This window comes from Zosterops lateralis, assembly GCF_965231275.1.
Source record: "Zosterops lateralis genome assembly, chromosome: 14".
Lineage (NCBI taxonomy): Eukaryota > Metazoa > Chordata > Aves > Passeriformes > Zosteropidae > Zosterops > Zosterops lateralis.
The window spans coordinates 7,682,241-7,703,177 of record NC_139774.1 but is presented as its reverse complement, the minus strand read 5'-3'; the positions used below and the strand labels follow the sequence as shown (position 1 = coordinate 7,703,177).

Below are 20,937 nucleotides of genomic sequence, written 5' to 3'. Positions count from 1 at the left end.
CCGGGCTCTGCTCCCCGGCGGGGCTCAGTTTGTGCTCTGTGAATGTCCCCAGGTCCTGAGTTTTATCTTCATCAGTGAACGTCCAGGGCCTCGCTCTGAAGACCTATTCAGGGTGTGGTGGTTTTCTCTCCAGCTTTTCTAATCAGTTTTTAAAGTCCTTCATGAAAATATTTAATTCAAAAATGATAATATTTCAGTCTCTGAACGCTGAAAGGGGAGCTTGGCAGAATATTTAAAATCTGTCTTGTAAAATAACCCACACTCACTTTATCCTCAGCACAGGATACACTCAGCAAATTAGACCCGACCTTTTTTCCTTATCTCTTAATCGTTTGAGCTGAGCTAAATAATGGGATCATACTTACTAGAGCTTTTGAAAGCTAGATTGAAGGCTGCTTAGTCTGCATATACACAGAACATACAAACAGAACACAGAACAAAGCAGCATATACACAGAACATCTGAACTGTACATATAGGGAAATACGTGTTAAAATGAGTGTAGCTTTTAAAAATTATCCTTTTCTCCAAGCTTTGGGAGCAGCCTTTGTCATGAGGGTTCCCCTGGGACTTCTCCTGAGGCTTTAGTTGGAGAATCAGTCCTGTTCCTGTGGTTATTGGCCACAGTGTAAATCACTTATTTGCATTGAAATGAAATCTGTGCTGTCTGTCCTATACACCCCCCGCCATGGAGTAATAATGAGACTTCCATTTCCGGGACTTTTGAACTGGTTCATCAGAGATGAAGCAGCATCTTTACTGTTGAAAACCTGGGGGGAAGGAGAGGAAAGACCTGCAGCATTGCAGCTGCCTTCTGTGCAGAAGCTGTCTTGGCTCGAGGGTGTCAGGATGTACTGGGATATGTCTTCAGGCTTAATTGCTTGGCACATTTGCATGATAGAGGACTTGCAGTAATGAAGGCAGTAAAACTTCATGCACAGAAAGCCCTCTGCCAAGAGAGGCCAGAACCAGTTGGGACTCGATTACCCAAGCTTGGAGCAAGGCAGAAAGAAGCCAAAGGAGGAGCTGAAGCAGACAGGCTTGTCCTGCTGTTGCTGGATGATGTACACAGATAACCAAACACAGTCACAAGAGGCACCTCTTCCAGGTGACTCTATTGCTGAGGGATGCTTTATCTCCTGTGCATAAATAGCAATGCTTGTGTCTGTAATTCAGCATTTAGGCAGCAAACATTCAGCTGACACTGGGCCATCGTGGTCTGGTTTTGAGAAGAGGGTGAATCTGAAGAATATCAAACAGAAAACTGTTTTGGGCTGAGCCAAGCTTGTGGTGTGTGAGAATGGGACCAGCACCCCCAGGATTAGGGAAATATACAAGGTGCAGGCAATTCCTGTGGGGATGGGCACCCACATTGCAGGGACAGAGCTGCTGCTGGTCCTGTCTGGGCAAATCTCCCACCACCATTGCACAAGTGGGTAGATGGAGGGTGGGTGGACTTGGGGCTTGGAGGTGTAATTTAGGAGATATTTCCAGCTCTGCAGCTGGTGAGTTTGCTTCCAAGGAAGGTTTCTTAGATGCACTGAAACCATCATTGCTTAAAGCCCTTCCGAATCTTGCCATAGGTGGAGGGGCTTGCTTGGAAGTTCTAGGAGCCAATGCTGGCCTACCAAATTAGCAATCTTCAGTTTTAAACCCTGGTAGTCTGGAAAAAGGAGAGTAATTATTTTGTTTGTACTTCTGGTCTTTTAAAAGTCTAATTTATAACACATTGAAGTAAATTAACTTTAAATGCTTTGGATCAGAATACGAAGTCCGATGTTTTCTAAATCTCTGTGGTTTGTAGAGCTAAGGACTTGAAAAAGGGTGGGAGAACAAATAGGGCATTTTGGAAAATGTGTAAGAAAACCAGCCAAGCGTGAGAAAAGAAATTGGTAGTTTCTGGTTTTTAGGCTAAAAGAGTTCTCCTTGGTAGCAGTTCACAGGCCAGCTCTTAAGAAGGGTTTGCAGATTCAGTTTAAGAAAGGCCATAAAAATCAGGAAGAAAATCCAGCAAAGAAGAGCAAATTAGGCCCTGAAGGAGAGAAATTTGAACTGATCTTGAATTTGGCAACTGGAAAGAAATCCATCTGGTTCTGGAATTCTGAGGGTGGATGTGTGTCTTGCACAAAGTGAAGCCTTGCAGAGGTCTCACAGCCTTTGAGGAAGAGATAGCTGAGCTCCAGCATGGGAACAGCTTTTTGTGCTGCAGGAGGAGCCTCTTGATCTCTATGGATGCTGTTGGGTCACCTGTGGCTTTATAGCATGGCTGAGCAGAGGAAAGGTGAACTGCCATCACCATGAACATCCTCCTCGCACAGGGACAGGAGCTGGTGGCAACTGGGGAAGCCAAGCAGTGCAGGAAGCGCTCTGTTTCTCCCTTCCATCAAGGGCCTCCTTTTGGAGAGTGCCCAAGCAATAAGTTTTAGCTTTATAGCAACATTTGGTCTCAATGTACAAATTGCTGAGCTTAACAGGGACAAAGCGGCAACACTTTACAAACTACCTTGGATTTAAGCAAGTCCATGAAGATGATGGTCTGGAGGTCCTTTGCAGGAGGAGATTTCCATCCTGGAAACAGCTGCCAGCCCCATGCTCCCCAGAAAAGGTCTAGATGGCACCAGTGTGCAGGAGCACATGAGGTCGGTCAGAGGAGAGGACCCAGCCCTCTCCTCCAGCCACCCTGGACTGAGAGTGAATCTGAGCCATGACGCCCAGACAATTAAAGATAATGGTTTTCTGCAAGCATCACTCGCAATGCTGCCAGCCATACGGACCATTGCTTTTATTCAAAAAAATGTTTACGATCCTTCTTTTCTTCTCTGCACCATGGTTGAGTGTTTTCTTTATTTCTCTTGAAATAATAATCTAAATTGAGGAATTGGAGACCCACAGCCTGCTTGTGTGTGTATATATATATATTTTTTTTAAGAATATAAATTGGGGAACAGTTAAAATTATATTATTCCTGGCAGCAAAATTCTTTTTTTAATAGACAATTTGAAGTTATTATGTTGGAAGCTGTTTTCCCCACGTGTTTGTGCTTGTGTGGTGTGGAGGGACGTGTGCCAAGAGGGCTCCAGGCAGCTTCTGAGGCTGGAGAGGTTGTTGGGAGCTTGCTGAAGGCTGCAGGTTTTCAGCTGAGGGTAGGGAAAAAAACCTCAAAGGCACCATCTTTCAGTTCTTAACTAAACTTGGTTTTATCAATGGACGTTTTGCCTTGGGAAGAACTGAAGAATTGGAGTTTCAAGATCTTTTTCTAGTAGGATCTGTTTTTTACTTCTCTTAGCTGTTTGTTTTTACAAGGTTTGTGAGTGCCTGTGTGTTCTCCTGTGCACCAGTGATAGATATTTGTTTCTAATTAGTATTTATTGGATTATTTTAGTCAAAAACAAGCTTTGTTTCAGACCCCCACAATACACACTTTATTTGTTCACAGGATGGTGTTTTATTTTCCTGCTTGGTTTTTCATCAACTTCAATCTAGTGAAAAGCTGGTGGAAGGCAGCTCTGTTGGGGAGCTGCCCTAGAACAAATTAAACCAGGTTAAACAAATTCCAGCCTCTTACACAGCATATATGTCTTTCATCAGTCCAGGCATGTTTTTGACTCACATGGCTGGAAAAAGCAGCCAACGTGTGTTCATGGGCTGTGTCCAGCTTCCTGCTGCTTTTCCCAATTTTTGGAGTTAGCTCCTCTCCCCATACTGAGTTTTTGCAGGTAAAGCCTGGCTCAGGTGACATTAGGTATTGTTTGGTTTATGGGTGTGGATGGGACTGACTAATAGCACACCCATATATGTGGAATTCCATGTGTGTGGAATAGCACATAGGTAATGTTTGACATTGGTAAAATGATAAAATAATGGGGCAAATTCATGGTTTAATGGCATCTGAGTTCCTGACTTGAGGTTGTATGACAAAAAGATTTTCACAGTTTATCTTAGGACCTAAAAAGCAAATTGAAATATGAATACCAAGCTAAATCCTTGACTGATATGTTTCTCACATTGTAAATGACTGATCTTATTTGGGGAGAAAGCATCCCTAAATGAATGTGGATCTGTATGGACAAAGGCAGCTACAAGTAAAAATCCCAGGACTGGTCCCTTGGCCTCAGGTGCTGCCCAATCTGCACGTGGAGCTGCCTAGCATGGGTTTATCCTGTTTGCTGATAGAAATGGACAGGGTGGCTATAAAGTCAGGAGCACAGCAAGTGCCCTCAGACTGGTGGAATGTGGAATAAGGAGTAGACTCACAGACTTTCTTTTAAAGAAATAGCAAATGTGCTTTTAAATATGAAATAAATGCAGGAAAATAAATACAGAATATTTGACAGTGGCTCACCATGGAAAAACAGCAAATTCATTTGGTTGGGGACCAAGGGGAGCTGTGTAGATTCAATACAATTTAACTGCAGGTCAAGCCTGAGTTTTCCTTTTCCTGCTGTACATCTCTGTTTTCCACAGCACACATAAAATGTTACTACTGCAAACTGCATGTCCCTCCATGTACATCACACACTCAGGTTTTCTGCTTTCTTTCTCTTCAGGACAGTGTCCCTGCCCAGAGCAGGAGGTCGATGCCCCATGGATCTGGGGGCAGCCCCATGGACAACAAGCAGGTGCTGAACATGCAGCATCACCAACCAACCCGGCTCTATGCCAACAACAGCTCTGAGTCAGCGCTTCCAGGCCAGCTGAGTGGACTCCACATCACCCCTCCCCACAGGTAGGACCAGGGCAGGGCTTGCTCTCTGCATCTGCTGCTGTTCCTGCAAACTAAGGGTTTAGGGAGTGTACAGAGGCTGTGGTGCTCCTGAGGCTCCAGAGATCATGGGATCACTTGGAAAAGACCTTCAAGATCATCCTCTCTAACCATTGACCTAACTCTGCCAAGTCTATCAAGATGCTGGGCTGGACTCCTGCTTTGTTGGTTAAGTGTAGGTGGGAGAAAAAAAAAAAAGAAACTAACCAAATAAACAAAGCAAAAATAAAAAGGTCTGGAGACACCAATTTCTGAACAAAATGGTCACATCTACATAGGTAGCAACTGCAACACTGAATTGAAGCTTGTGATGCTGAAACAATGCTCAGGTATGCATCTTGGTGAAGGTACTCATTCTCCAGATCTCTGTTAAGATCATTCTATTGCTGATGTGAGTAGGTAGATTAGTGGCCCCTGGGTATGGTCCCCAAGCTGGGATAAATGGTATGGAAGACAAGGGGAGGAGAGGTTTAAATTGGATATTAGCAAAAATTTCTTCTCCAACAAGGTTGTCAAACCCTGGCACTGGCTGCCCAGGGCAATGGTGTGGAGTCACCGTACTTGGAGGGACTTAACAGACCTGTGGATGTTTCTCCTGGGGACATGGTTTAGTGGTGACCTTGGTAGTGCTGGGGGAATGGTTTGTCTTGATGATCTTAGAGGGCTTTTCTAACCTAAACAATTCCATGGCTCTTTGAGTGTCACAGATAACAATATTTTGTGTTTTCAAAGTGTGTCTCCAAGGCAGGATGGAGGGTGCTGTCCTCCTAGGAGTGGGGATCACCTTGCCACAGAGCCAGGAGCCAATACTTACCCTGGAAGCTCGAGATATTGGCTGAAAAGACAAACTCCAGTAACTGGGATGTTTATAAGTGTAAGATCTGCTCAGTGCAGCTGTCCAGGAGGCAGAGAAATAAATAATGCTCCTAGGAAAGAAAAGGCTTTTGTGTAGCCAAGAACAGTTTAGGTGAATAACTCAGACTTTGAGACAAGCCAGGTTTGTGGACTGGGATGTTTTCACATGGCTTATGAGGATCTTGATTTATGTTCCTCCAAACTGGCAAAATATCCTGCAAGAAAGTAATGTCTGTATCAAATGCAAGGAGTTTCTTTTCAGCTCAGGAACTCTGTATCTGTGTGAATCTGTATTTCAGTGATAAGCAGCAAGACAGCTTATTCCCTGTGCTGCTCCAGGAAAGTTACTGAAGTTGGAAAGAGGAGAACTGCATAAAAAATACAGAGAACAAAATCTGGTGTTATCTGCTAATGAGCCTAAAGCCAGGACATTCACTTGGGTCTTTTGAGTAGAATTGGAGCAGGAGTGCATTTTCTTTGGTGAGGCTGGGTTGGTGTCATGGTTTGACGCTGGCCAAATGCCAGGCACCGTGAAAGTCGCTTGCTTACCCTCTCTTGCTTTCAGCTGGGCAGAGGAGAGGGAAAAAAATTAACAAAGGACTCATGAGTTGAGACGAGAACTGGGAGAAAACACTCTAAGGGCAAAACAGGTTCAAATTTAAAGGTATAAAGTAAATTTATTATTAACAGAGTCAGAGGAGGATAATGAGAAGTAAAAGAAGCCTTTAAAACACCTTATTTTTTTTTCCCCCAGCCCCTCCCTCCTTCCCACTGACAGTGTAGGGAGACAGGGGATGGGAGTTTTGGTCGCTTCATAATTCAAGATCTTCTTCTGTTGGCTCAAAGAGAGGAGTCTGTTCTCTGCTGTGCCCTGAGTCCCTCCCATGGGCGAACAGTACCCCCAAAACTGCTGTGGTGTGGGTCACTCGTCCACGGGGTGCAGTCCTCTAAGGACAGGCTGCTCTAGTTTGGAAGCAAGGCCCCTGTCTCTGGAAGCAGGGCCTCTCTCCATTCAGGTCTCACACTAGATCACAGCTTTCCCTGGCATCCACCTGCTCCTGCTCCTTTTCCCATGGGCTGTGAGTGGATCTCTGCATACCTGTGGACTCTTACAGACCAGGAGCAGCTCCAGGCTGAAGGCTGGAGGGAGGGGTTACAGGGCAGCCCCAGTGTCCCACTCCTTGGTGAGGTGGTTTTCTCAGTTAAGCTGTGGTCTGTGTTTGTGATGTACCTACAGTAACACCACCTTCACAGGAGGCACTTGTGGGTGGTGAGGGGTTTTGCTGTCCTGCCTGGCACACACTCTCCAGATATCCTTACAACGAGTGCCTGCATGCCATGGCCTTACATAGTTAATGAAATGCATTTTTTTTTCCCATTTTTTCAATAAATCCCATAGGTGGCAAAGCAATTTACAGCGTTTGCAAGCAGCTGCCGTCTTTCCTGAAGGCATCTAGTAACTGGGCCAGCTCTTGCTGTGTTGCTCAATTGGACCCCAACCTCCTTGGTTCAGCAACTGTTCCTGGGCCAGACATACCTCCAGGCAGGGAAACACATGGGAACAGAGGTGCTTAATTGAATCTGTGGGAATGTGGAGATTTCAGTACCTCCCTGATGAGCTGACAGTAGCTGTTTCTGTTTGACTGGAGCTTTTCTTTCTTTCTTTCTTTGCTTTAAACCAGCTTTGACCCCGTGAAGTCTCTCCCACGGAACAGGAATGGGATTGATGTGGAGTCGGATGTCTACAAGATGCTTCAGGATTATGAAAAGCCTATTTCAGAGCCAAAGCAGTCTGGATCCTTCCGCTACTTACAGGGCATGTTGGAGGCCAGTGAGAATGGTAAGGAGGTTGGCACCCAAGCACCCTCCTGTGAGGAGACCACCGGGATGGCAGGTTTCAAATCAGTGTTTCACATACTCCTACTTACCAAACTTTGTGCCTGACTTGAGCACCGTGTGAAAGCTGGATTTGTAACCAGTGTGGCAGCTGTTTTCTGAGATGGTTTATGAAATGTGATGGCCTTAAATGGTTGTGTAAGATCACTGTTGGAGAACCTGGTCTGGTTAAGTAAATGACATTTGCATAAGGATGTGGGATGGTCCTCAGCAAGGCAGGGATAGAGATCAGGAGCTCTTGGCTCGCTTCTCAGGTCTGTCACAGCTTCCTGCCCATGTCGTTAACACATTAAATAATAAGATCCCCAGTCTATACAATTGAGCTTCTTTTTATTTTTATTTGCCTTTCAGCGTTAAGCCTATTAGAGCTTTTATGTTCAAATTTTTAGGCTTTGCTTTACAGTCTTACAGGGCAAGTCTCCTCTTTCTGCTCCCTTCCAAGGGCCCCATACTCCAATCATTGTGAATCCAGGAACATACATTTTATGGGAAAATACCAACTGCTGTAAATCTCATTATGGAGCCACGAGAGGTAGCAAGTTGGGCTGTTGCACTTCAGTTTCTGTTTGTCTAAAATGTTGAAGAAGTCTGTTCTTTGACTAGAAGGATGTTGGTTCTTGCTTCACAAGAAGCACAATTGCAGATAACTTCTGATCATCATGGAATTCCACCAGTATTGGTTTTCTCAGTGGGACTGAGTCATAGTTGTAAAGCATGAGATGGGATCAACCTCAGAAGCACTGGGTATATTATTATATTTTTATTAGTATTACAGCCCCTGAATTGGCAAAAAACCTGATGTTAAATACAGGCCCCAGTTGGACCTTCAGGTCCTTCAAGACCTCCAAAGAGCAAGGACAAACCTGCTGCTTTGCCAGTCTCCTCATTAGGAAGAAGCAGATGGGAAGTGACTGTGTTAATCCCAATTAGTAATGCTGCTGCCTTTCTCCCTTCTCTGTGCCAGGGAAAGGGAACAAAATTCAAGCTTTGCTGGTTTGCTCCTGCCTCCCCCTGCATCCTGCAGCCCTGGGCTGGCAGAAACCCAGTGCTAGTAGGAAGGGAGAAAGAAAAGGCTGTGGACTGGGGGAATGGGGAACAAAGAGGTGCCAGGACAAGTCTCCATTCTGGGACTGTCCAGCCAGTCCTGGATGTGTGCTATCAGCATTCTTTTGCCACTGTCCCATCACCAGTGTAACACCACAAGTTTGCCTGGAGCCTGAGAGGCTGCTTTTGGGTACCAGCCAGCACAGGACAGGCTGGAGTAGTCACTGTCACCTGGGTTCTACTTTCTCTCTCTCTAGTCTGGAGGGGATGTGTGACTGCCTGCAGGCACAGCCTCACTTATGCCTTGGCCATTCCAACACTGTTTATTTCACAAGGGATGAGAAATTAGGTGAAAAGCATCTCTGCTTGGCATGAAGCTCTGTGATGTTCCAGCACGTTTTCAATCCCAAGTGTTCCTGCTGGGTTTATTTAACAGCTGCCACCCCACTCCTTTTTCCTTAAGCCTAAAATTACACATTTTGACCTGAGCCTGCTCTGCATTGTCCTTTTAAAGTCAAGCTCTCCTCTCTCAAGGAGCTGAGTGTCTTGGACAACAACCTGTTTTATATGCAATGTGTTTCTACTGGAAGCATTTTAGCCCTATCCCACACCCTTAAGGGGCAATGCTTTGTGCTGAGGTGAAGGCTGGAGGAATGGCAGTGCCCACCTTCGTAGGCACCCCTGACCCAGAAAGGACAAACACTCCAGCAGTAACGGGGGTGGCATGGTTGAGGTTGTGGAATTAAAGCACTTTGCTGCCTTGCTGAAGACCATAAATCACCATGAGACTAGACTGGTAAATAGAAGGAAATTATACACAGTTCAGGAAGATGGGAAGCAGCCTTCTCTGCAGGGTTCATTTTGCTGTAAAATCCCTCTTTTTTTTTTTTTATTTTTTCTCTTCTTTCCGTTTTTTAAGCAGCTTATCCAAGCACTCTGCATGAGAGGCAGTGACAGCTTAACTGTTAAATGCTGGCAGATGAGCATGTCTAGTCCAAGCATGCTGTGTCTCATGCTGGGGGAAGCCAACAGCTTGAGCAGTTGCTTCAGTTTATTCCCAGCAAGGCAGCGGAAGGATTCAACAAGGGGCTCGGCTGGAGCCAGCCGAGTACTGGGGAAACTCCTGGGGTGGAGTAGCCCTGCTCTGCTCCTGGGCAGGCTCTCTTGCATGTGTGAAAGTTCTTGGCACTGCCAAACACTGTATTGTGTTTTGGGGAGGTGGGGTCTGGTGAGAAGTTTGTCCTTTTGGTTTTACCCACTTGGCTGGAACTGCTGGCAGCGTTGGCCGCTGTGTCAGAGCCATGGCTGGAGAGGGCGGCTGTGGTGTGAAAGGTTCCTGTGCACCCCAGGGGACAAGTCAGGTGTGCACCCTCCTTCCCATCTGGGCCCAGGACAATAAGCACACCTGAGACACACTAGACAGGGGAGCAGGTGCTTCTCCATGGAAGGAAACTTTTCATTCAACCCTTCATTCAAAATGTATCTATCCTGTGACCCTACCCGGGGTCTGTGAGCAACCAGCAGTGGTGATGTATCAGGCTCCAGGTACTAAAAGCTCCCTTTAGGAAAGGCAGCAATGTTCCTGGAGCTGTGGGAGGAACTTACACTGGATTTTGCTCGAAAGTTGCCAAAACTGGCATAGAGCATGGTCAAAAAGTGTTTGTGTCCTGCTGAGACCTTCTGGGCATCAGGGCTTGAAGCACATATTTACAATGGACCCTGGACTGAAACACCATGGAAGCTCAGGGAGTGTGGCAGATTAGAACTCTGGAGAATAACTTGTTCATCCAAGAGCTCTTTTGCTGTTTTTCCAAACTGTAGCCAGCTGGTCACTCTTCATGAGCTTTTCCTTTCTACGACCTTAGGCAATCACAGGGGAACCGTAGATGGATACATGCCAAACAGACCAGTTGTCAGCTGTGAAAAATCATACAGTCAATACTGGAAGCTTTTACGTATCCCAGGGGATGCAACAAGCATGTTGGTGTTGTCCAGAATTGGAGGGCAGATGGTAGATGGTCTGTAGGGAGTGAGAGCAACAACATTGAAAACTCTGCTATGATATTTTTCATACCCACAAAATCTTCATTGCTTCCTTTCCCGCTGTTGGACATCTGTGAAAGGAGGCTGGTGCCTCAGAAGACCTTATCTTCTATCACAATATTTTGGTTTAGATTATTTGAGCTTAAATGCGTGCTCTAGGAAGAAAAGTGCATGTGATTCTATTATTGTTTGGTTCAATTTGCCTCATTCTCTGAAGTGTTTTCATCTACATCTCCTTGACAGATGGTGGATCTACCAAGTGTACCTGAAATGTTGTGGGGGTTTTTTTTCCTGGTTGGGGGGGAGCTTTTCTGAGTTCTTCACTCTTTATGATTCTTAACTCAGTAAGTAATATTACAGCCAAATTAACCTCTGATCTCTAGATCACAGCTGCTTTGCATTTTGACAAGGTCTATGTCTGTTGAGCTGGTGCTGTCCTGGAACTTCCAAGAAGTTGCAGGTCCTGTTATGGCAGGCAGACTCATCTGATGCCATAAGGGAAAAGAAAGAAAAAAAAAAAAAAAAAAAAAAAAAGGAAGAAAGAAGAAAAAAAAAAACAGCCCTGAGAGGCTGAGTTTTCAATCTGTGTCTTTATAAATCTTGGCAGGTGAAAAACTCGACAAACTGAGCAACCCCCGAAACATCAAGTCCCCAGTGCCAAAGCTTGGTGGTCCCATGTCTGGGCTGCAGATGCTTCCCGAGTGCACTCGCTGCAGGAATGGGATCGTGTAAGTGTCAGGCCTCACTGAGACCCCCAGTGACACTGGGACATGGCTGGGTTGGGTCCTGCCAGGCACATGAGTTAGAATTTATAGCAGAATGTCTTGAATCCCTTTCTGTTTTTTTCTAACCATATCTAAACCTGAGTAATACAGTTTGGATTGCCCCTTTTAAGGGAATCTCTCAAGGGATGATTTATGGGATGGTTTGTGCCCTGCTTATCATAGTAGCTGCCCAGGGACTATGAATAGCACCATGGCACCAGCACTCCTTCACTACCTTACAAGGGTTGGTGGGAGAAGCACCTTGAATGTTGAGAAAAGAGCTGATTGTTTGTTGAAGGGTTATCCTCTGACAGATGGATGTTTATTTCAGAAAGTATAGGTGTTTTCCTGCTTTTTTCTGTTGTAATTTATGACCTATTGCAATTTATATTCTGCTGTAATTTACATCCTGCTCAAGCCAAATTTGCTGGCTGAGTGTGATCTGTGCAAATGCCTGCAGCCATGTTCTTGCTGGTGCTGTGAGTTGAGGGTCTCTGCTCCACAAGTCATAGTGCCTGCAAATGCACAGCCCCAGTCCTTGCAGGATGCTGGCTCCTGATGTTCAGATCCGGACTGAGTGTAGATGTTTAAGGCTCTGTTTTGCATCAAGCTGTGGAGCATCCCTTCCCGCAGAAGTGTAGTGAAGCCACGCCTGGAGTGAGGTGGTAGCTTTGGGTGGGCTGAGAACCTCTGATAACACCCTTACATGTCCCTGCATGCTGTTTTCCTCCACTTGCTCTGTTTTACTTGAGGCAGCAGCAAAAGCTGTTCCTGCTCGTCGTTTCTCCACCTCACCTGAGCTTTCCCAATCTCTCCCAGGGGCACCATCGTCAAGGCTCGGGACAAGCTCTACCACCCCGAGTGCTTCATGTGTGACGACTGTGGCCTCAACCTGAAGCAGAGAGGATATTTCTTCATTGAGGAGCAGCTGTACTGCGAGACGCACGCCAAGGAGAGGGTTAAGCCCCCCGAAGGATATGACGTGGTGGCTGTTTATCCAAACGCCAAAGTGGAACTCGTCTAAGGCTGGGCTGTGCTCTGGAGAGGTCGGGTGGCCCTGAGCCCACCCACGTCCTCCCGCCGGCTGCGAGCAGCAGCAGGGCTGTAATCAACCCCCATGACCAAAGCCCAAATTAAAATGCCTTTTCCTAGATAAAACCGTTTACACTTGGGATCTCCGGGGAATGGTGTTGAAAGCATTCAAACAGGTTTTGCCCTTCTTTTTGACACTCTGCTTTTTGCTGTGTTGGGTTTATTAGTCTGTGCTGTAATCTTATCCAAGATCTGTGTAAATATTGATTAATTCTCTACTCTCTTTCATATAAAACCTGTATTCCTTTTTTTTCTTTTTTTTTTTTGTGCCCTCCTTCTACTGAAGATGTTTTAAAATATGTTTTAAAAGCTCAAAGAAAATAAGGCACTTTAACAAAAGAAGCTGTCTCTTCTGTCCTGACCCTAATCTCCTGTCCTGTGGCTGCCCCAGTGATAAAAAACAACCCCTGAGAGTCGGGATGATACCAGTGGGTGCTTCACTCAGCTGCATCCTAGCAGATGTGCCAAGGAAGGGTGGTCTCTTAAAATAGTAATTGGAATGAAACTCTCTGGAGAAGAGTTGCACAAGGCAACTGCATTTTGAGGCTGACAAGGACTGATTAGCGTTCTCAAGAGATTTCCACACTGAGTGTGTGATGAGGCTTTTTCTTCCTCCTTGTACTCCTAATTCAATTATTCTGGCATCTAATTACTCAAGCACACCTTGCAAGGGCACTGCAGTAGTCTGGAGCACCCTTTGATTATCCTCACCTACATTTCTGCCCACAGCTGCCTTTGCTTTGGCCACTGTGACTATTCCCCAGTTTTTGCTATAATTTTGCAGTCCTTTATTTCTGGATCCTCAGATTGCTGCTATCTGGGTCTGCCTCCCAGCAGGGAGGGAGTATTAAAATCCCTCCAGGAACTTAGGGAATGACTAGAGCTTGGGTGAGCCCCAGGTCCCAGGGCAGCAGGATTGTATTTATACCCACCTCCCAAGGCTGTGCTTTCAGCCAGGTGGGGCTAGGTAATTTGAGCAGGTAATTTCTTCCTACAGGTTCTGCACCCCGAAGAGATTTTAGGGTGTTACTGGTCTCCATCTAGACCTCTTCATGCAGTGCCTTACAGGGACACAGCAGCTCCTGCCCTGTGCCCTCCAGCCTCCCAGCAACCTCAGACTCCCTCCAGCTGGGTACCACAGGGATGCTGGCTGTGTGCATTCCTGCTAGCAGCAGGACATCCACCTCCCCCTCCTTCTGCCATGAGAAATTTTTAATTACTAAAGTACAAGAAACATGGCCTTTTTCCACAGTGCTGAACCATGTTTTTCTTGTATTTGCATGGCCTTGGTTCATCAGTTGGACCCTCTGAAGGGGAATGTTTGGGACAAGTGTAAATGAGGAGACATGGTAATCAGATGGGAAGCATTACTGCCCTGGTTTGCAGGGCTGTGCTTGGAGCTCCTTAGGTTGCCCTTATCAGAAACATTTATTCTGAAATCCTCTGTTATCCTTACATATTGCTGGTTTGAGCTCTGGTGCCTGTAGCTTGAGAGGTCAGGCTTCACCCAAATTGGGACTGAATACAGCTTGGCTGCATGATGGAAGACTCACAAAATGAATGGCACAGGATCCCTTTCCCTGTTTTCCAGGCAGACAGTTGAAGCTGCCAGTGGTGCTGTTTGTTGCTCCCTGGGATTCTTGTCCCCGTTTGACTCTACCTGCATGGTGACCATGTCCTGTAGAATGCCAGGAGTCTGCAGCCCTGATACAGGGAACACCAAGAAGTTCATAAGTTAGTTCATTGCCCTCATTTTAAACAGTACCCTTGGTGGTCTTCCTTGGCTGCCACACTGGTACAGTACTGGGAATGCTGGGCATAGAGCTGTTCTTTAAATTTGATCCTAAGTTCCCTCAAATCAGTATTTCCACATGGCATCTCGTGATACCCTTTCTTAGAAGTAATCAGTTCACCTGGTCCCCCTGCAGAGTTTGGAGCTGCCTCACACAGGCCCATGCCACGGCACAGGGTTTCCTGGCTTCAGGCCACCCTGTTCCTGTTGTGAGGTTTGCAGGAGCAGCCACAAGTGAGTGTCACCTTCTCTGTCACCAGATAATGCTGTTAAACTATAAAATGGGGGGAGGGTGCTGTTTGTATGAAACAAAAAATAAAATTGTATTATGGGTTTTGTCTCACATCACTTGGCCTTTTCCTGGTCCATATGTATGGGGTCCCCCAGTATCCAGGTGAGGAGGACACTGGATAAACTTCAAAAAGCATCTTGGAGATACAAATTGCATCTCCATGGGAATTGCTGATGTGAATTGCTTTTCACATTTCATTGAGAGCTTGTTTGAGATTTGGCCTGTGTTTTGGTGTGGGGTTTTTTTGAGACCTTTTTTTGAGACTGTAGGATGGGATCCTACATCCTATCCAGTGGGAGGAGGTGGGAAAGGCCCCTGTGTTTCTGTTACATGATTCCCCCACTGGTGCCTGACTCCTCTCCACTAGTGTGACCCAGCTCATCCTGTGATGGTCCAGAGCTTTGCTGCATCTGCCTGTGCACAAGGCTAATGAATCAGTGTTTTTGGTGATGTTTAATCAGCCACAGTGACAATCCAAGGGAACCTTCTCCCACTTGATGTCCCAGACATCAGACTGGGATCCACAATTTTGCAGTGGTGGAGGTGTTAACTGCTGTCACTGCTGGAGTGATCTGGGCCTTCTTCCCAAGGAGAGGTTATTGCTGACCCTTGGATTACAGAAGCTCACTGGATGGTGGGAGTGTGAGGGACAGGGAGGAGAGGGCAGGCTGGGGATAGCAGCTGTGTCAGAGGGATGTTTGCTTCTGTAGCTCAATCTCAGTAGGTCTGGTTTTAATAGTTGATTTGGATTCAAATCCCTGGTGTGTGGGAAAGTCAGAAGGGGTGTGAGGTAAGTGCCTCCAGTATTTAACCTAAAAGCTTTTATTTGGCAAGTGTTCACATGTGGAAGTTGTTTTCTGTATGTGCATTTAGAAGACAAAATCTGAGGATCTGCATGTGGCAGAAAAGGCTTCCATAGTGTGGGTCTGTGTAACTCTATGTCTAATTAGTCCACATATTCAAATAATTAACATGGTTATGACTCTCCAATTAGTGGTTTTTCTATTCACCCTTGTTTACACATGTGTTGGATGTGTTTCTGTGGTTTAGCCACCACCATCTTGGCCCCTCTGCCCTGGGCATTGATGCTGGGGGGCTTCAGCCCCTTGGGGTGATCCCCACAGTGAGACTGAGGGATCCAGAGAGCCTGGGCAGCACTGGGACCCCCCAGACCCTCTGCTGCCCACACAGCTACTCTCACCAGCCCAACACTGGGAGCCTCCTCTCTTCTTTAGAAAAAAAAAGGCGCAAGCTCCATTGTGATGAGGTGCAGCATTTATTAACTAAATCAGGTGGGACCAGGGCCAGACTGATTGAAGTTTTAATTGTTTAACTTTTTCCATGTATCATCATTAAAGTTTCCTACTTAGCCAGGCATTATTTCCACCACCACACCCCTGTTCTGCTGCAGCTTTTGTTTGGAGTTGTTTAACTTTGCTTTTGTTACTGCCTGTCTGCCCCAGAGACTCAAAAAATCTCAGCTTGTCCATTTCTCTGAGGGTAAATGTCCTGTGCCATAAGAGGGGGATTGAGGGGAAGAGGCTCTTTAGAAAATTCCCTCTCTCCACTTTCTCATGTATGAAGGAAGCTATTTTAATTACTTTAGGGAGGGAAAAAATCTTCCCTACACATACAGTAAAACCCAGAAAACTGCTTCTGATTCTATACAAACTCATCTGCAAGTTGTTTGTCTCTTTCTCCCCAGCAAACACACTCAGAGCTCTTCCAGCCAGGACCGGCTTCTCCACCAGGACGCTTAAATATTCTGAACTTTTAGATAGTCCTAAAGCAGTTGCTTGTGCAGGGAGCCCAGTGGGGAGGGCCTGGGCTGGGGCCAGTACTGCTCTCAGGGCAGTTAATGTGCACAGGGTCTCTCTTCAAAGTGAGTCTGCAAAGATACTGCTCAAGCCTGGTTCAGGCTTTTGGCTTTATTAATGAGAATAACTATTCTGTTAAGAAACATCTTAGTTCTTCACTCCCGAACCTGAAGGGCTCCAGGAGGCCAGTGATGAGTGTGTCCTCCCCAAACTGACAGACTCTGAGGAGACACAAGCTGCTGGCACTGTGAGACCGTGGGTTGGGAGGGCTTGGGCTAATCAGTGGGACATGGACACCATCACTGGAAAATGCAGATGGAAGGGCTCTCAGGAGGCCACTCACACCTTGGCCCTGTCCCCAGGCAGCACCACCTGCCCATGACCCTCCCAAGAGGTGTCTAATCTGTCCTTGGAATGGAGAATCCAGCTCCCCAGGCAGCACATCCCAGGGGTTTTCCCAACATCTGGGGGAGTGCAGGGGATGTAAAGGAGGGCATTGGATGAACGATGTGCAGAGGAATGTATAGGATCTGTAGGGGACATAGTGGTAGTGGGTGTGCCTGGGGTGCAGGGGGCTATAAGGGATGTGTGGGGGCAGATGAGGGGCAGAGGGGCTGCAGGGGTCTATAAAGGATGTGGGAAGTGCATAAGGGGCAGAGGAGCCGTCTGGGTGCAGGCCCATGGGGCAAGGCAGAGCTTCATCCGGGCGCTGTGCTGTCTCCTGCTCCATCTAGTGTTGAAAACTGAAATATCCAGCGGCTTCGAGTAGGATGAGACAAGAGCCAGTTCTGTGAGGAGTCCCGGCGGTGGGGAGGTTCCCGAGCGAGAACAGCCAAATCCACCCGAGGGCAGCACTTCGGGAAACTTGTGGCAATGATCTCTCCGGGAGAGGTCGTTTTACACCGTAGTGATGGGCTTGAGCATCTCGTCTCTTGTCTGGCAAGACCTCTGGCGATTCCTTGCTGTGATGCAGCCCTGACCCACATCACTGAGCTCTGACCCAAAGGCTGGGGGCCAGGGGAGCAGAACGTGTTTGCCTCGATGCACCTGCTCCTGCTGCAGAGGAAGTGTGTGCTAGTCCCTGCCAGGGCCAAAGCAATGTCTGTTCCCCAGCTGGAGTGACATTCCACCAGGCAAAATTACTAAAGTCCTTCATGAGTGGTGGATAGCCTGGGAAAGCTGACTGCATTTGAGTAGGTGGGAAGGAAGGGTTTATCCCAAATCCTCACAAATGTGCTGAAGACAGGCATCCTTACTCCATCTTTTACAGGATTCCTACCACAAATAAGATGAAAAATCATTCACACCAAATGTTTGTCTGCTGAGCTCTGCTTAGGAGAAGTTCATTCACCACTACCAGGAACTGGCAAGTGATGGCCATAATGCCCCTAAGAGCTCCAAATCCCACAAGTTGGATTCAGGTGAGCATCAGGAAACTCTTGGCACTGCTTCAAGGGGTACTTGAACTATATTGCTGAGAGAGCAGAAAGGCTGAGATGTAGCAAGAGCCTTTTTAAAGGCTGCCAAAGATAACTTTTTTCCCAGATGCCCTTGGTCCAGTGGGATGTGACCCTGATGGATGTGATCACCAACTCCAGGGCAGGCAGCAGGTAGGTGGGAGGGCAAGGCCAGGGCTTTGGCCAGAACAGGCCTTTACCACACTCCAGCAGGGTGGCATAGAGCCCCTCAAAGGACACACTGCAGACTTACATACAAAGTGGATCTTGCTTTGCCCTGTTGATAAGCAAGTTTCCATGTGATCCAAGTGCTATACAATCCACATAACTTAAATTATCATGTGCTTTCTTAATTCCCAGTTCTCAAGATGGCTATTGGGAGGGTGGCACAGCTGTCCCACCACAGCAGAGGATCCCTTTGAAGGGGCTGTGCTCTAGCAGAAAGAGCAGAGCTGCTGTGGGCAGTACCAGCCCACTCTGGATCAGAGCAGGACCTCTGATGCCAGCAGTAGCACAGTGTCACACTGGGTGAGGGTAATGTGACTGTACATGAGGCTGGGATCTGGGCTCCTCCACAGCTTGGGGGCAGCTTGTGGCATCCAGCAGCCATTGGTGCAGCTTCCTGCTTCCACAAGAACCAAGTGCCTGCACTAGAGGCATTCTCAGCCATTCAAAGATTTGTTCCGTCTCCCCCTGTAATGAAATACTCCTCCTTTCCTCTGCCGGCTCCTTGGCATCTGACTTCACTTTAAAGGAATCTCCCTGACCTCATTTCCCACATGCTGTTCATGTAATAGCTTTAAGTGTGTTTTATAAGGCTGTGGTAAAATCACAGAATTGTTTTGGTGAAAAAAAACCCAGCACTACCAAGCCCACCACTAAACCATGTCACCAAGTGCCATATCTTCATGTGTGTTAAATCCCTCCAGGGATGGATTTAACTCCACCACTCCCTGTGCCAGTGTCACAAACAAATTTTCTCTAATATCCAACCTAAACCTCCCCTGGTACAACTTGAGGCCATTTCCTCTCATCCTATTGCTTGTTCCTTGGGAGAAGAGACCAACCTCCCACCTCCCTACCTTCTCTTTTCAGGGGGTTGTAGAGAGCAAGAAGATCCCCACTGAGCCTTCCATACTCCAGAGCTCCTCCTGCTCCCTCTGCTGCTCCTCATGAGAATTGTGCCCCAGCTCCTTCCCCAGCTCTTTTGCCCTTCTCTGGACACACGCACTGACCTCTTTAAGAAGGGTCAGTTGCAAGAACTAGGACTGGTCCTTCCCCTACAGTGAATTTGTTCTACAACAGTCTAAGCCTTTCACTGCATTCACTGGCCACTGTTTTCATGTGGCTTTCATAATCTCCATGCTTATGTTAAAGCACCCCTGATGTTGGATCGCAAGTGGGTTTTGAAAGCTGGGGAGCACCCAGCAAAAACTCTGGGCTATGGTGATTGCAGCAGTGCTCTGGCAGAGCTGGCCAGAACATAAGGGATTTTTCTAACTAATTTGTTCAGGTTCACAATATAAGAGAAAACCCTGTGGAGTTTTCATGTCAGACACGTGAAATTTTAATATGTTAAGCATGCAACTGCAAACAAGATAAACCTAAGTACATAATCTACAACTCACTGAGTCTGTATCTACCACTTACTTTTGATATGCTAAATTTGCAGCCTAACCACAGTTATTTCTGAGCTCTGCGAATTAGTCCTCTGTAATAAATTACTGTTGACTGGATAATTACTGATTGCATTAACATTAATGCTTAAGACAATACACTTCACATCCCTAATTTCCTCATGGGAGTAGGCATGCATTGCATTTCTCTACTCTGGTTCTTGCACAACCTCAGGGCAGGGCAGGTGGAGGGCTGCTGCCTGCTGCTGCCTGCTGCTGCCTGGGAGCCCCTGATCCGTCCCCACCCTGCTCTTATCACTGGGAACAGCTTAGGCTGTTCAGGAGCCCAGGCACGGCACGAGGACGTCCTCTCCAAACAAGAGATACCTGAATCTTCTCATGACATGAGTCCTTCATCCCGCATCCGAAGCAGCAGCAGATCGCTGCCTGGCCAGATAAATGTAGCCATGTGCTTCTCCTCCCCAAGCACGCCGAGCCATCGCTCCCACTCCGTGCTGCCTTCCCGCAGTCCCACATCCCCCTCTGTGATCTCTGCTGCAGCGATGCTCCCCAGCGTGTCCTCGCCCATCCCCGGCATGGGCATCCTCATCTGGGCACAGCCCGGCACGGGCACCCTGCTCACACCTTCAGGGAGCCGTGCTGACCGAGCAGGGCAAGCGCCGAGCTTGTTTTAGACACCGCCGGGTTTCTGAGTGTTCCCTGAGTTATTTCAGAAGGTGACAGCGTTGTTCCGATTTCTGGAATGGCTTTGACAGCTATCCGACTGCAGGCAAAGCTAGAGTCATGTGAAGAGCAAGAATAGAAAATGGATAGGAGATGGGAATATAAAAAGCTCCTCTCTGAAGGCCAGAGCTGCTACAGGCTCCTTGAGCAGACACTGCTGACCTTGTCTTTGCCGAGAGTAAACACTGCTGGGGAAAAGGACTGGGCTGCATTAGGGACGGGATTTCAGGGGCTGTGACAATGTTTGATTCCTAAAGCTCTGTCTGGTCCTTGTTTTCCTCTGTGCCAGTGTGTAGGAGGGCTCCCACTACTGACGTCGCTGCCTTTCGTGGGATGCCCGGGGAGGGAGCCCCGCGGCGGGGGCAGCCCCAGCTGAGCGCTCGCTGTTCCCGCTCCCTGTCCATGAACTGATGCCCGGCGGTGCTCCGCTCCCGCGGGGATGGTACCGCGCTGTGCCTCCATCCTGCAGCAGCAATACAGGGGACAGACAGCCTGGTTTGGGCCCCGGAGGGAGGAGGGATTCAGGGCTCGGAGAAGGCTGGGGGCGGCCGAGCCAACGCCGCGCTCCCCGGGCGCTGATCCCGCAGCCGCCCGGTCCCGCCCTGCCGGTACCGGCACCGGCACCGCCCGGCCCGCTCCGGCTGCGGCTGATAGATGGAAAAAACCGGGACACGCCTCCTAAGGAAAGCTCGGAGCCGGCGGCGGAGCAGGAGCGGTGCCCGGGGAGGGCTCCAGGGATGCCGAGGGGAGGCGGGGCTGGCACG

At 47.6% G+C, this 20,937-nt stretch overlaps 1 protein-coding gene across 1 annotated transcript in view; it reads left to right on the top strand.

Annotated features, from left to right (window-relative positions):
• PDLIM4 (PDZ and LIM domain 4) overlaps positions 1-14,607 on the top strand; it is a 46,309-nt gene extending 31,702 nt beyond the window's left edge. The window contains exons 4-7 of the mRNA XM_083871545.1: positions 4,547-4,725; positions 7,299-7,456; positions 11,207-11,327; positions 12,183-14,607. Coding sequence (XP_083727671.1) covers positions 4,547-4,725; positions 7,299-7,456; positions 11,207-11,327; positions 12,183-12,387 — 663 coding nt within the window. The 3' untranslated portion in view covers positions 12,388-14,607. The remainder of the gene's footprint in view (positions 1-4,546; positions 4,726-7,298; positions 7,457-11,206; positions 11,328-12,182) is intronic.
• The last annotated feature ends 6,330 nt before the right edge of the window (positions 14,608-20,937 follow it).